Source organism: Schistocerca cancellata, chromosome 3, assembly GCF_023864275.1.
Source record: "Schistocerca cancellata isolate TAMUIC-IGC-003103 chromosome 3, iqSchCanc2.1, whole genome shotgun sequence".
NCBI classification, from domain to species: Eukaryota; Metazoa; Arthropoda; class Insecta; order Orthoptera; family Acrididae; genus Schistocerca; species Schistocerca cancellata.
This window is the reverse complement of record NC_064628.1, coordinates 271,432,007-271,446,444: the sequence shown is the minus strand read 5'-3', so window position 1 is coordinate 271,446,444 and position 14,438 is coordinate 271,432,007. Positions and strand designations below refer to the sequence as shown.

General features: G+C 44.1%; 1 protein-coding gene across 1 annotated transcript in view; it reads right to left on the bottom strand.

The window, feature by feature from the left end:
• The window catches only part of LOC126176254 (uncharacterized), a 63,316-nt gene extending 51,055 nt beyond the window's left edge, over positions 1 to 12,261 (bottom strand). Inside the window, exons 1-2 of the mRNA XM_049923400.1 lie at positions 12,087 to 12,261; positions 205 to 425 (exon numbers count right to left, since the gene is read on the bottom strand). Of these exons, the coding sequence (XP_049779357.1) occupies positions 205 to 425; positions 12,087 to 12,261 (396 nt within the window). The remainder of the gene's footprint in view (positions 1 to 204; positions 426 to 12,086) is intronic.
• Positions 12,262 to 14,438: the final 2,177 nt, after the last annotated feature.

The following is a 14,438-nucleotide window of genomic DNA, read 5'->3' as shown; positions in this document are numbered from 1 at the left end:
CTAGAATGGTTCTCCACTGGTTTCTGCTCTGCTTGTATAGTTTCCTTACCGCATCATGTGCTCGAGGGAGTATTCAGTCTCGCGATGGGCAATAGCCATAATGTTTGAGGCTCATAAATGTATCTCCTACTGTAGCAACAAACACACATGTATAGTAGAGTATTTGAGAGGAGCAAGGACTAAACTAGTAGAAGTGTCGCTTACCGGGTAGTGGGGGTGATGGCTCGGGACATGAGGATGCGGCAGCGGCAGGGGCTGGTGGTCAAAGCCCCCATGCACGTTGCCTCCGCCCTCCACACTATACGAGCCATAGGAGCCGCCGACCAGACCGGCGCCACCGTAGCTCACACCTGTTCCTGGACCACTGACGAAGGAGCCGCCGTGTTCCAGCCCGCCGCTGCCATACACCCCATAACTGCCAGATGCTGTAACATCAGTACATCGAGTATAGTCAGAGCCAGGTCCATATTCAAATAGTGTAGATGTAGAAAAATGCAGAAACCGCAGGACAGCTGCTTAATCCACAATCTTTTATTGCGTACACGCACAGTTTCGGAACACCTAAAGTTCCATCTCCTGGTGTAGAAAAGTGTTCCGAAAATAGTCTTGTACACAATAAAAGACTGTGGACTAAGCGACTGTCCTGTGGTTTCTTCATTTTTTCAAAATGGACTTGTACAGTTGCGGCTGCCCCTTAAGAAGAACTCTTGAAGCAATGTGCGTTTGGGACAGCTGCTGTGCTGGGCAGGGCCCTAGTGGGGGTGGTTCACCATTGCTTTCTTCTAGCGAAATAATTGTGTATCTGTATCATGGGGATGACTTGTAGTGCGACAGCAATAATTACAACTGTTGTTGTTGTGGTCTTCAGTCCTGAGACTGGTTTGATGCAGCTATCCATGCTACTCTATCCTGTGCAAGCTTCTTCATCTCCCAGTACCTACTGCAACCTACATCCTTCTGAATCTGCTTGGTGTATTCATCTCTTGGTCTCCCTCTACGATTTTTACCCTCCACGCTGCCCTCCAATACTAAATTGGTGATCCCTTGATGCCTCAGAACATGTCCTACCAACCGATCCCTTCTTCTAGTCAATTTGTGCCACAAACTTCTCCCCAATCCAATTCAATACTTCCTCATTAGTTATGTGATCTACCCATCTAATCTTCAGCATTCTTCTGTAGCACCACATTTCGAAAACTTCTATTCTCTTCTTGTCTAAACTATTTATCGTCCATGTTTCAGTTACATACATGGCTACAGTCCATACAAATACTTTCAGAAACGACTTCCTGACACTTAAATCTATACTCGATGTTAACAAATTTCTTTTCTTCAGAAACGCTTTCCTTGCCATTCCCAGTCTACATTTTATTTCCTCTCTACTTCGACCATCATCAGTTATTTTGCTCCACAAATAGCAAAACTCCTTTACTACTTTAAGAGTCTCATTTCCTAATCTAATTCCCTCAGCATCACCCGACTTAATTCGACTACATTCCATTATTCTCGTTTTGCTTTTGTTGATGTTCATCTTATATCCTCCCTTCAAGACACAATACATTCCATTCAACTGCTCTTCCAAGTCCTTTGCTGTCTCTGACAGAATTACAATGTCTTCGGCGAACCTCAAGGTTTTTATTTCTTCTCCATGGATTTTAATACCTACTCCGAATTTTTCTTTAGTTTCCTTTAATGCTTCCTCAATATACAGATTGAATAATATCGGGGAGAGGCTACAACCCTGTCTCACTCCCTTCCCAACCACTGCATCCCTTTCATGTCCCTCGACTCTTATAACTGCCATCTGGTTTCTGTACAAATTGTAAATAGCCTTTCGCTCCCTGTATTTTACCCCTGCCACCTTCAGAATTTGAAAGGGAGTATTCCAGTCAACAATTACAATTAGTACCGTACAAATGTTTGTCCCGTTTCACAAATATTATAAAAGTGGATATAAAAGTGTATGTATGTATGTTCTACATCTCATAAACCACTGGATTGATTTCAACTGAATTATGTACGCATATTGCTAACTGTCGGAAAAGAACTCTTGTGGGGGTAAGTACCACCTACCTCACCTACCTCTTAAAAGAATGGAGCTGGGGGTGAAAAGAACGTAGATCACAGCGCACGAATAGTCTGGCTATATTCGTCCAATATTGGAGAATGAGAGCACCTAATGACTTCCAACAAACTTCACGCACAATTTCAAACATTTACGAGACTTTTCTCGTTGGCACCCTTCACGAAATGATGAAATGAAATGAGCGTATGGTATCGTTGGACGGGAGGCCCCACCCGGGGAAGATCGGCCGCCAATTGCAAGTCTTATTTGAGTCGACGCCCCATTGGGCGACTTGGGCGCCGGTGATGAGGGTGAAATGATGGAGACAACGCAACACCCAGTTCCCGAACGGAGAAAATCTCCAGTCCGGCCGGGAATCGAACTCGGGCCCGTTTCCATGCGAGGCGAGCACGTTATCACCCAGCTAAGCAGGCGGAAATTTGATGATGAAAGGAAAAACAAAATTATCGGTTACTACATTCTCGCTGGTTACGCAGCAAACCTGTTGTATCAGTCATGACGTTTTAATTTATTTCTGCTATTCGGAAAAAAAATTTGCAGATGGTATTCACATATACCACTGACTGTATTCATGCCATATTGGATAATGAGAGAACTTAGCGGCTTGCAACAAACTTCACGCACAATTTCAAACCTTTACGAGACTTTTTCTCTTTGACATCCTCTACAAAATGATGAAAGGAAAGAAATATTTCTTACTACATTTTCGCTGTTCGTGCAGTAAAACTGCTGCACCAGGCATGACGTTTTAATTTATTCTGTGGGATACACATACATACATGCATACATGTATACATACGCACACTACTAAGACACTACTACAGTCGAGTTAATTTAAGGAAATCCCTGACATCTGGTAGGGTTTTTCACAGGTTTCAACTGCGAAGGGTGAACAGCTGTATGCGAAAACCATAGCCATCTATAGAGCTACGAAGGGGCGTTGCCATAGAGACGTTTACAAAACCGCGTTGTAGACATTCGAAGCAGCTGTACGCAATGTACAGGAGCTGTCCGGGATCGTGTTCCTTAATATGGATATTGTACTTATGCGTTTATACGCAACGCACATTTCTTTGTACGACCGTTTCATAATTTGAATGGTATCTTCACGAATACATGGCAAAGAATATTTTCGATGCTTCACTACAAACACAGTTCACTTTTTGTTTTCGTTCCTAATAGAAAACTGACAGAATGAATCCCCGAGCAACGCTGGGTTTGTCAGCTAGTAATCAAACACGTTCAGACATCCGCGGGGGCAGTTTGGCGTTCCTCGTTCGCCGCTGCATTATCGCCGCGCTGCCGGGTAGCTCGCTGTTGCTTCCTGAGTGACAGCATAGCTCTAGCAACTACAACATTCTGAGACAGTTGTAACACCTTAGACTCTCTTCATTTCCGGTAGTTCGTTGGCCTCTCAGCAGTTCTATTATTCTAAACCTGGGAAGTAGATCGCATAAATGGTTCAAATGGCTCTGAGCACTATGGGACTTAACATCTGTGGTCATCAGTTCCCTAGAACTTAGAACTACTTAAACCTAACTAACCTACGGACATCACACACATCCATGCCCGAGGCAGGATTCGAACCTGCGACCGTAGCGGTCACGCGGTTCCAGACTGAAGCGCCTAGAACCGCACGGCTACACCGGCCGGCGTAGATCGCATACTCAGACATTAAAAAGTAGGTAATGACGGTGGATATAAGCGATTTGTCCCTCCTCTGGTGCAAGGACTTCTGGACCGGTCGAAGAGATTCTTTCCATGTCATTGCACATGCTGCAACGAGGCGACGTTTTAAATCTTCTTGGATCGTCAAAACTTGTGAAGAGACTTCATCTTTGAGTTCATCCCAGAATAAAAGTCGACTGGCGTCAAGTGAGGCGACCGTGTAGGCCAACTTATTATGCCTTTATGTCCCATTCAGAGACTAAGAAAGGACTGGGTGAGGTCTTTGCCAGCCACAAGCCAGTAGTGAGCCGGGCACCCTTCACCCATCGAACTGGTAGCACAACCACGTACATCAAGTAGGATAGCCGGTAGCACTTCGGTAAAAAAAATTGTGCCTCTCTTTTAACCATTAAAGTTTCTTCAAAGAAGTAATGACCAGTTGCGTAGTCTCCAACAACCCTGTGCCAAACATTCAGAATCCACTGGCTGTGGTGTTCAAACTCCTCAGCTAGTTTGGATTCTTAGCGGCCCAATAACGTATATTTCTTATATCTAGCTTTCCCTGATTCTCATGGTAAACAGAAAGAACCTATTGTCCTGATGTCACATCAGAACCGAGCGACAGAATTCCGTGCATCTTCTGTAGTTACAGTGGTTAAGCCTCTGATGAAGTGACCCGTGACATGGATAGAAGCTGTCTAAGTGCAAAATGCAACAACGATGGCCTGTTTTTGTCCAGAATCACTCGCCGTTTCTCTGGAGCTAACATGTGGATTATGAGCAATAACTGCCGGAACGACTAATTTTTTCGCTCCGCTCGTTACAAGCTTTCTCCTTAGCCTCAACATTGTGTTCCAGTGCTCTTCCAATAACAATTTCCAGAACATTCGCTGAATTGACAGCATCTGTCGGGATGTCTTTTTGCGTACAAGTCAACTGTTCTCTTGGCGTTCCGTTTGCATTCTCCATAAAGGAGTAGCATATCTAGTTTACTTTGTTCAGATTAACCAGCAATCGACACACGTGAACGATATAGTCGGCTCTTATTTTCTCTGTGTACCTTTTATGCCGCTATCATGGCGAAGGGGCACTCTGTTTCCTCCTTATCCGTCGTGACGTATTTCTTTATTTAGGAATGAAATGACGAACTTCTGCATAAGATAGCAATCGGTTTCATCATAAAAATAATTAAATTCCATGTTTTAAATGGTGTACTTACTCTGAAACTAGCAATCGGTTGTTAAAGAGTGAAGCGCTGTCTTTGCGACCAGCGAAACTAGCAGCAGAAATTATCTAAGTTCCACTTGAAAATGTGATATTGATACCGAAATCTCCGTAATTAATACGGCTATGAAAAAAAGACTATACGTAGTTTAGAGAGGAGTTTCTCACAAGTCATCTGGTTGAAAACAAAATTACGCTTATCTTAAGCGGTTGCAGAAATATTCTGAGGTGAACAGCTTAGCTATATCGCCTTGTATATAGAGATCTAACACTCTCTATTGAAGTCCCGCAACGAGGCATACAAATCAGTCATCTACATGTCCAAAATGATTAAGATAAGGCCCAGTGATGTGTACTCATTTTTCTAACCAGCTCAGTAATTTAAAAAAAATCTTCCAAGATCTTGTGCAGAATATCTCCCTGTATATTTGGCGTGAGAAATAGGTGAAAATGTTAACGCCCGAATTACATTAATGAATTCGACCAAGAGGAGGTAGCAGCGCCTACCACTGTGGTAACAACAAAAGATAAATTTCATGTATTATCTGACGGTAGTGAGCTCTGGTTAGAACGAGCAAGCAGAAATCGATGCAACTATGCACAGCTAGAACGCTGTTCGAATTATTGTTCATTCTATAGCTATGAAACAGACTAAGTTGAATGGGACCCACAGAGATTATCCTACATGTTATGGTTAATATTCACCGTTAGTCATGGTCCCGCAAATTAATAAGCACCCTATATAATGAATTTTAATGGGAAAGATTCGTCACTTGTGCTCCGAATTGAAAACTCACTTCCGTCTGGTTCTCTATTTGACAATGGGACCCACAGAGATTATCCTACATATTGTGGTTAATATTCACCGTTAGTCATGGTCCCGCAAATTAATAACCACCCTGTATTATGAATTTTAATCGGAAAGATTCGTCACTTGTGCTCCGAATTGAAAACTCACTTCCGTCTGGTTCTCTGTTTGACAATAGGTTCTAACAGAACAACTCACGTACTTCTGGCGCGATTTACATGCTGCAACACCGTTAAACTTCATTAGTTTTAATATTCTAGCATTTTATATTTGATAATGATGAATCATCATCGGGTGTAGAAGACTACGAATTTATACAGGATTATTCAGCTGCCACTACCGCTGTCGTTTCATGCAACCGCAACGTTGTAGCTGGCCTTCATGAACCACGTGCGAGATTCTCATATTCTCTCACTCGCTACACACAAACTATTAATTCTTCAGAAAAAAAGGAGAGGATCTTTTGGAGGAAATTTGATGTTGTTAACTTTTGTACTAGGATACGTTTCCGCTAGAGGCCAAGGTTTCCGAGTAATTCAGGAAACACGTACAAAAGTGACCTTCAAACTTATCTCTACCCCACATTCAATCCCCACCAGTCAGGATTTCTACTACGTTGTCCGCTGCACTCCCTGCTACAACTGTACAAAAATTTTCGACTGCACAAACTATTCCCGTTATTCGATCCTTTTGGTCTTTATTGATTGGGCTATTAAGCCACCAGTATAGTTGGCTGCTTCGATAACATTATTAATTTTAATGTGCCAGTGAGTGTAATGAATGAAAGAACCATTTTTGTAAACGTTAGGCTAAAACTAATTACGTTGTCAATGCGATCGAGACTTAACCCTTACAAGCGCAGTAATTTCGTAGTCAGAAGGTCTTCCAAATACAATTAAGTAATTGTTTATTTTATGCTGTTAAAATTCGCAGAGTTGTTAGGTGAAATTTACACAAACGGCAGTTTTACATTTTGTAAGTGCTCGACTAAGCCGGTGACCTAATAAGACCAGACAATGAAGACTAAACAGGTCGTATGTGAGAATAATTCGCGCAGTCGCAAATATTTGTACAGTCATTGGAGGGAGTGCCGTGAACAACATACTAGAAATCCTGACCGGTGGGGGCTGAAGCTGGGAGTGGAGGTGCGTTTGAAGGTCACTTGTCACTTTTGCACGTTTATCTTGAATAACTCGGAATCTATGGCCTTTCGCGAGTTTTCAATTTTACCGTATTTTATTTATTTGGTTCGCTTTAAACGTTTCCGTCCACTGAATTAAGGTAAGAACGAATCCTACATGGTGCATTTAACTCGAATGTAAACAATAATTTGTCGACAACGGATAAAGATTATAGGATAAAAAAAATCGTTGTTACTTTATCAATTTCTCTTCCTTCGTAGAAAATTTGAACCGATTCGTACAAGTTTAAAGTATAGAAGTTGCGCTCTTCAAAAACCTCTCAGAAAAATGCGTTTTATGCACGTAAAATCCAAATTAAGCGAGATTTTTTTAAACAGTTATGAGTTATCTTAGACCAAAGACCAATACACAGTTGTACCAAATATGAACTCTCAGTCTCACCCAATCCGTAGTTATTTTAGGGCGACTGTTATCGCATGTAAAATCCGAACGAGGGTGACTGTTTTTGCACTCAAAATGAGAACAATGTACATACACATAGTGCTGTTAGCTGAACACAGCAAAAGAAATTAATCAGTTCGCACAATTTACATGGGTGCCAGCTCCGGTTGGTCGTTCAAACCTTGCTTAAAATACTGTAATATAGCTACAGTAAAACAGATGTTCGAGCGGCTGTAGAAATGGCCGCTGGTCCGGGCCAAACCAAAAACTTTTTGCCTCGTCTTCCTTGCTCAGAAGCTGAGTACCAAGACCCCTACAAACCGCGATTCTACATGCAGCCTTTTCAGGCATATTTGTTACAGCGCTTCCGCGCTGAGACTATTATAAATAACTGCGCAATCTGCGAGAAGTCTGAGGATAGCATTAATATTGTCTTTAAGGTCAGTAATATGCAATATGAACCGTACTGGTCCCTACACACATCTCTGGAGCACAACTGAAGTTACTGTTACACGTGTCGATGATTTTCCATCCAAGGGAACATTACGTGTATTCCACGAAATCCTCAGTTCAGTTACAAATTTCGCCTTATACCCGATTTGACCGTGCTTTCGATAGCTCGAGGTGCGCAGATATTCATGGGCGCTTGCAGAATATCTACGGAGGCCTGGCGGTAAACAAAAGCACGGTGAGTTGGTGGGGAATGAAACATGGTTTCGTAACTTCGAAACGTAAAGAAAACGGCAATCCGTGGAGTGAGGCTGCATGACGTCTCTTCGGAAAAAAAAGTTCAAAGCCGCATCCTTAGCCGGCAAAGTCGTGGCGATTCTCTTCTAGGACTCTGAAGCGGCTATTCTGTTTGATGTCCTCCCTCAAGTTGCAACAGTTATCTCTGAAGTATATTGTGATTCCTTCAGGAAACTGAAGAAACGACTTCAACGTGTTCATCGCCACAAAAATGCAAACGAAATTTTCCTTCTACATCTACATCTACAGCTACATTTATAATCCGCAAGCCACCCAACGGTGTGTGGCGGAGGGCACTTTACGTGCCACTGTCATTATCTCCCTTTCCTGTTCCAGTCGCGTATGGTTCGCGGGAAGAACGACTGTCTGAAAGCCTCTGTGCGCGCTCTAATCTCTCTAATTTTACATTCGTGATCTCCTCGGGAGGTATAAGTAGGGGCAAGCAATATATTCGATACCTCATCCAGAAACGCACCCTCTCGAAACATGGACAGCAAGCTACACCGTGATGCAGAGCGCCTCTCTTGCAGAGTCTGCCACTTGAGTTTGCTAAACATCTCCGTAACGCTATCACGCTTACCAAATAACCCTGCGACGAAACGCGCCGCTCTTCTTTGGATCGTCTCTATCTCCTCCGTCAACCCGACCTGGTACGGATCCCACACCGATGAGCAATACTCAAGTATAGGTCGAACGAGTGTTTTGTAAGCCACCTTCTTTGTTGATGGAGTACATTTCTAAGGACTCTCCCTATGAATCTCAACCTGGCACCCGCCTTACCAACAATTAATTTTATATGATTATTCCACTTCAAATCGTTCCGTACGCATACTCCCAGATATTTTACAGAAGTAACTGCAACTAGTGTTTTGTTCCGCTACCATATAATCATACGATAAAGGATCCCTCTTCTCTATGACAACGCAAGGCCTCACACGAGTCAGAGCTCACAAAATTTCACTGCACCGTTCTTCATCACACTCCCTACAGTCCGTATCTCACACCTTCTAAATTCCAGCTCTTTGTTCCAATGAAGAATGCACTCCACGGGAGTCAAATGTGAGGTCATCAGTCCCATAGAACTTAGAACTACTTAAACCTAACTAACCTAAGGACATCACACACACCCATACCCGAGGCAGGATTCGAACCTGCAACAGTAGCGGTCGCGCGGCTCTAGACTGTAGCGCCTAGAACCGCTCGGCCACACCGGCCGGCCACGGGAGTCAGTACGTGGATGATGGGAAGGTTATTGATGCGGTAAGACTTTGGCTCCGACGTCGACCAGCACAGTGGTACCATTCCGGTACATTGGCCCTTCCTGTAAATGTTAATAACGTGTGACTAGGGCCTCCCGTCGGGTGGACCGTTCGCCGGGTGCAAGTCTTTCGATTTGACGCTACTTCGGCTACTTGCACGTCGGTGGGCATGAAATGATTATGATTAGGACAACACAACACCCAGTCGCTGAGCGGAGAAAATCTCCGACCCAGCCGGGAATCGAAACCGGGCCCTTAGGATTGACATTCTGTTGCGCTGACCACTCAGCTACCGGGGGCGGACACGAAGTAGATGAAGTTAAGGTATTCTCCTACGTAAGCAGCAAAATCGCCCATGATGGTTGGAGCAAGGAGGACATCAAAAGCAGACTAGCACTGCCAAAAAGGGAATTCCTGACCAAGAGAAGTCTATTGGTATCAAGCATAGGCCTTAATTTGAGGAAGAAATTTCTGAGAATGTACTTTTGGACCAGAGCATTGTATGTTAGTGAAACATAGACTGTGGGAAAACCGGGACAGAAGAAAATCGAAGCATTTGAGATGTGGTGCTATGGACGAATGTTGAAAATTAGACTTGAGAAGCCACTGGTTAATCAGGAGGTAAAAATGACTGAGGCGGATTCGAATGGATTTCTGGAATGCAGGATAGAAGGCGACGAAAGCGGTATCATCAGCGTACTGAAGGAGGTGCGCTGGTGGAACTGGTTTGGGCATATAGGCTATGTAAAAGGGGGGAGAGGAAAGGAGAGAGGATGGAGCCTTGGGGCACGCCTGCAGTGGGAAGGAAGGTGGGGGAGTTGTTGTTAACTGTGACAGTGATTAGAGGGAAACAATCCAATAAGATTCACATAATTAATTGGAAGTGCGTAAGTTTGGTCTTCGAAAAGGAGTCCGGAATGCCATACATGGTCGTAGGCATACTCAGTGTCGAGGGAGACAAAAATAGCAGATTTATGGGTGTTGATCTGGTAGGATAGGAGATGGGTGATGTGCAGGATCTGGTCATCAGAGGAGAAGGTGGGATGAAAACCGCACTGGTTAATGGGAAGGAGGTGGTGTTGATTCAGGTGTTGATGAATGTATCAGACAAGTTTGCTGAACTCTGAGGTGTGACAGATGGAGCTGTAGGAGGAGCCGTCAATAGGGGTTTGCTCTGTTTGAGGAAAAATAGGATTTTGAACGTTTCCCACAGTTCAGTATAGTAACATGTAGCGAGGACAGTGGTGTAAAGGGTTGCAATGGCAACTAAAAAGCAGACAGGGCATTCTTTGAGGAGTCAATAGGTAATGTGCTCATAATGAAGTTTTAGCAAACAGAACAGAACTTTTAGCAAACAGAACACAGCATGTTGTTATCAATGGAGAGACGTCTACAGACGTTAAAGTAACCTCTGGCGTGTCACAGGGGAGTGTTATGGGACCATTACTTTTCACAATATATATAAATGACCTAGTAGATAGTGTCGGAAGTTCCATGCGGCTTTTCGCGGATGATACTGTAGTATACAGAGAAGTTGCAGCATTAGAAAATTGTAGCGAAATGCAGGAAGATCTGCAACGGATAGGCACTTGGTGCAGGGAGTGGCAACTGACCCTTAACATAGACAAATGTAATGTATTGCGAATACATAGAAAGAAGGATCCTTTATTGTGTGATTATATGATAGCGGAACAAACACTGGTAGCAGTTACTTCTGTAAAATATCTGGGAGTATGCGTACGGAACGCTTTGAAGTGGAATGATCATATAAAATTAATTGTTGGTAAGGCGGGTGCCAGGTTGAGATTCATTGGGAGAGTCCTTAGAAAATGTAGTCCGTCAACAATGGAGGTGGATTACAAAACACTCGTTCGACCTATACTTGAGTATTGCTCACAGTGTGGGATCGGTACCAGGTCGGGTTGACAGAAGAGATAGAGAAGATCTGAAGAAGAGCGGCGCGTTTCGTCACAGGGTTATTTGGTAACCGTGACAGCGTTCGTTACGGAGATGTTTAGCAAACTCAAGTGGCAGACTCTGCAAGAGAGGCGCTCTGCATCGCGGTGTAGCTTGCTGTCCAGGTTTCGAGAGGATGCATTTCTGGATGAGGCATCGAATCTATTGCTTCCCCCTACTTATACCTCCCGAGGAGATCACGTATGTAAAATTAGAGAGATTCGAGCGCGCACGGAGGCTTTCCGGCAGTCGTTCTTCCCGCGAACCATACGCGACTGGAACAGGAAAGGGAGGTAATGACAGTGGCACGTAAAGTGCCCTCCGCCACACACCGTTGAGTGGCTTGCGGAGTATAAATGTAGATATAGATGTAGAACCAGGGACTGTGCTGCGTTTTCTGTGAAGTACTTGTCTTGTCTCATGTGCTTGATTCAGGAGTTTAATTCTCTTTGTGGGAATCGAACCCGGTCCCCTTGAGATTGACATTTTGTCGCGCTGACCACTCAGTTACAGGGGACGGACGCCCTTCCAGTAAGGTGGCGTAAGGCCGTCGCGTTGAACGGAGATTATGTTGAGAATCAGGGTTTTGTAGCAAAAGAGTGGGGAATAGTATGGTATATTGAATTAACCCAACCTGCTTTCAGGAAAAAGATTTGCATTGCTTATTGAGCATCTCTGAAAGTGTTCATTAGAATCTTGCCAACAGAACACTTCGTTGTTCCACACTCGGGCCATTCGACTGAAACGCCACGTACCTGGGAAGGCGGAAGCGCTCCTGTGTGAGGAGGGGAGCTGCTGCAGTTGGTCCTCGGCAGCCGGGGGTTCGCTCGCGGAGTCGTTGGCTGCCGCGCCGGCCACGATGGCGCGCGCGGGGCTCGAAGCCAGTAGTGCCACTAGCAGCAGCGCCGCCGGCAGCTTCCCAGCAGCCATGGTGCAGCAGAAGCGCTCCCGCGGCGGCAGGTGGCCCTATATATGCGACGGATACTCTCTCTGCCGCGACAAACAGAGCGGCACCGGCCGCCACAATGCACAATGGCAGACGAGGCGCTCGCGAGACGCACGGCACGACGCCGGCCGCTGTGGCCACGCGCTTCCGTATTCCGCAATCTGCCGTCCTCGGTCTCCGTCACTCACCGCACCTTACCGTACCTGGTACTTCCATGTACCTCTCTTTTCTACTAATTTATTGTATTTAACTTTGTGATCATGATTCCTTCCTGTCATCGCTGTCCTCAGTTAACCTACGAGAGGTAATCAGAAAACTTTAGTTATCGTCTCGAAAATCATGCAGCAAACATGAAACTTGGTGTTAGTCCTTTTATACAGGGTGATTCCGTGATGATGGTACAGACTTTCGGGAATGATGAAGAAGGGTAAATTATTTGAGGTAACGGACCCTAGTACGGCAACGATGGCTCTGACAAGGGAACCTCCCAATCGCACCCCCCTCAGATTTAGTTATAAGTTGGCACAGTGGATAGGCCTTAAAAAACTGAACACAGATCAATCGAGAAAACCGGAAGAAGTTGTGTGGAACTATGAAAAAAAAGCAAAATATACAAACTGAGTAGTCCACGTCCAACATAAGCAATACAAGGACAATGCTAGATCAGGAGTGCCGTGGTCCCGTGGTTAGCGTGCATAGCTGCGGAACGAGATGTCTTTGGTTCACGTCTTGCCTCGACTGAAAATTTTACTTTCTTTATTTTCGCAAAGTTATGATCTGTCCGTTCGTTCATTGACGTCTCTGTTCACTGTAAGAAGTTTAGTGTCTGTGTTTTGCGACCGCACCGCAAAACCGTGCGATTAGTAGACGAAAGGACGTGCCTCTCCAATGGGAACCGAAAACATTTGATCGCAAGGTCATAGGTCAACCGATTCCTCCACAGGAAAACACGTCTGATATATTCTATACGACACTGGTGACGGCATGTGCGTCACATGACAGGAATATGTTGTCGACCCACCTAACTTGTACACTTGGCAAATGGGTAAAAATATTCTTCTACCTTGCCCGATTTAGGTTTTCTTGTCGATGTGATAATCACTCCCAAAAAAGTGATCGCATCGGACGGACGGACGGACAGATAATAATTGTCTGAAAATAAAAAACTTTGCACGCGAGGGAAGACTTGAACCAAGGACCTTTCGTTCCGCAGCTGCTCAGGCTAACCACGGGACCATGGCGTTCCTGAGCTCAGATTATCCTTGATGTTGCGTATCTTCTCATGGACTACTCAGTTTGTATATTTTGCTTATTTTTTTCATAGTTCCATACAACTTCTTCCTGTTTTCTCCATTGATCTGTGTTCAGTTTTTCAAGGCCTAACCACTGTGCCAACTTATAACTAAATCTGAGGGGGATGCGATGGGGAGGTTCCCTTGTGAGCACTATGGGACTTAACATCTGAGGTCGTCAGTCCCCTAGACTTAGAACTACTTAAACCTAACTAACCTAAGGACATCACGCACATCCATGCCCGAGGCAGGATTCGAGCCTGTGACCGTAGTAGCAGCGCGGTTCCAGACTGAAGCGCCTAGAACCGCTCGGACACGGCAGCTGGCAGTATGGCAAGTCGAAAGGTACGCGAGAAAAACTAGTTAAGCTCTTCTTTAGCGTCGTGCAGTACTCAAACAGAGGACTCCAACTTCCGAACCCTGATCATGACGTACATAATTATCGCTTGATACTCTCCAATACCCTTAGATAATTTGCCCTGCTGATTGTCTATTAACAGCGCGTGTAACTTGTCAGAGTCTAAAAATTCTGTGCGTACGGTATATTAATAATTAATTCCATTTAAGGGGCTCCGGAACGCCCTATAATTGAAATGTTAAAATAACGCTTATAAATTACATCTTTTCTCACAAAGTATTTGAGGTAGGAAGTTGAACTTTTTACAGATTATTTATTGGAATATGAGCTACAACTTAACACAGGGATTTTACAAAACTTTAGTTCAGTTATTAAAGATGATTTTTTTTCAATTGTAATGAAAATTCACAACTTTTTTTGCAATTTTTTATTTATATATTCAAAAATATACAGTTTTTTGGAAAAAGGCTGTGTTAAATTATGCAGAAGGTACTGTGTAACATTTACTGAA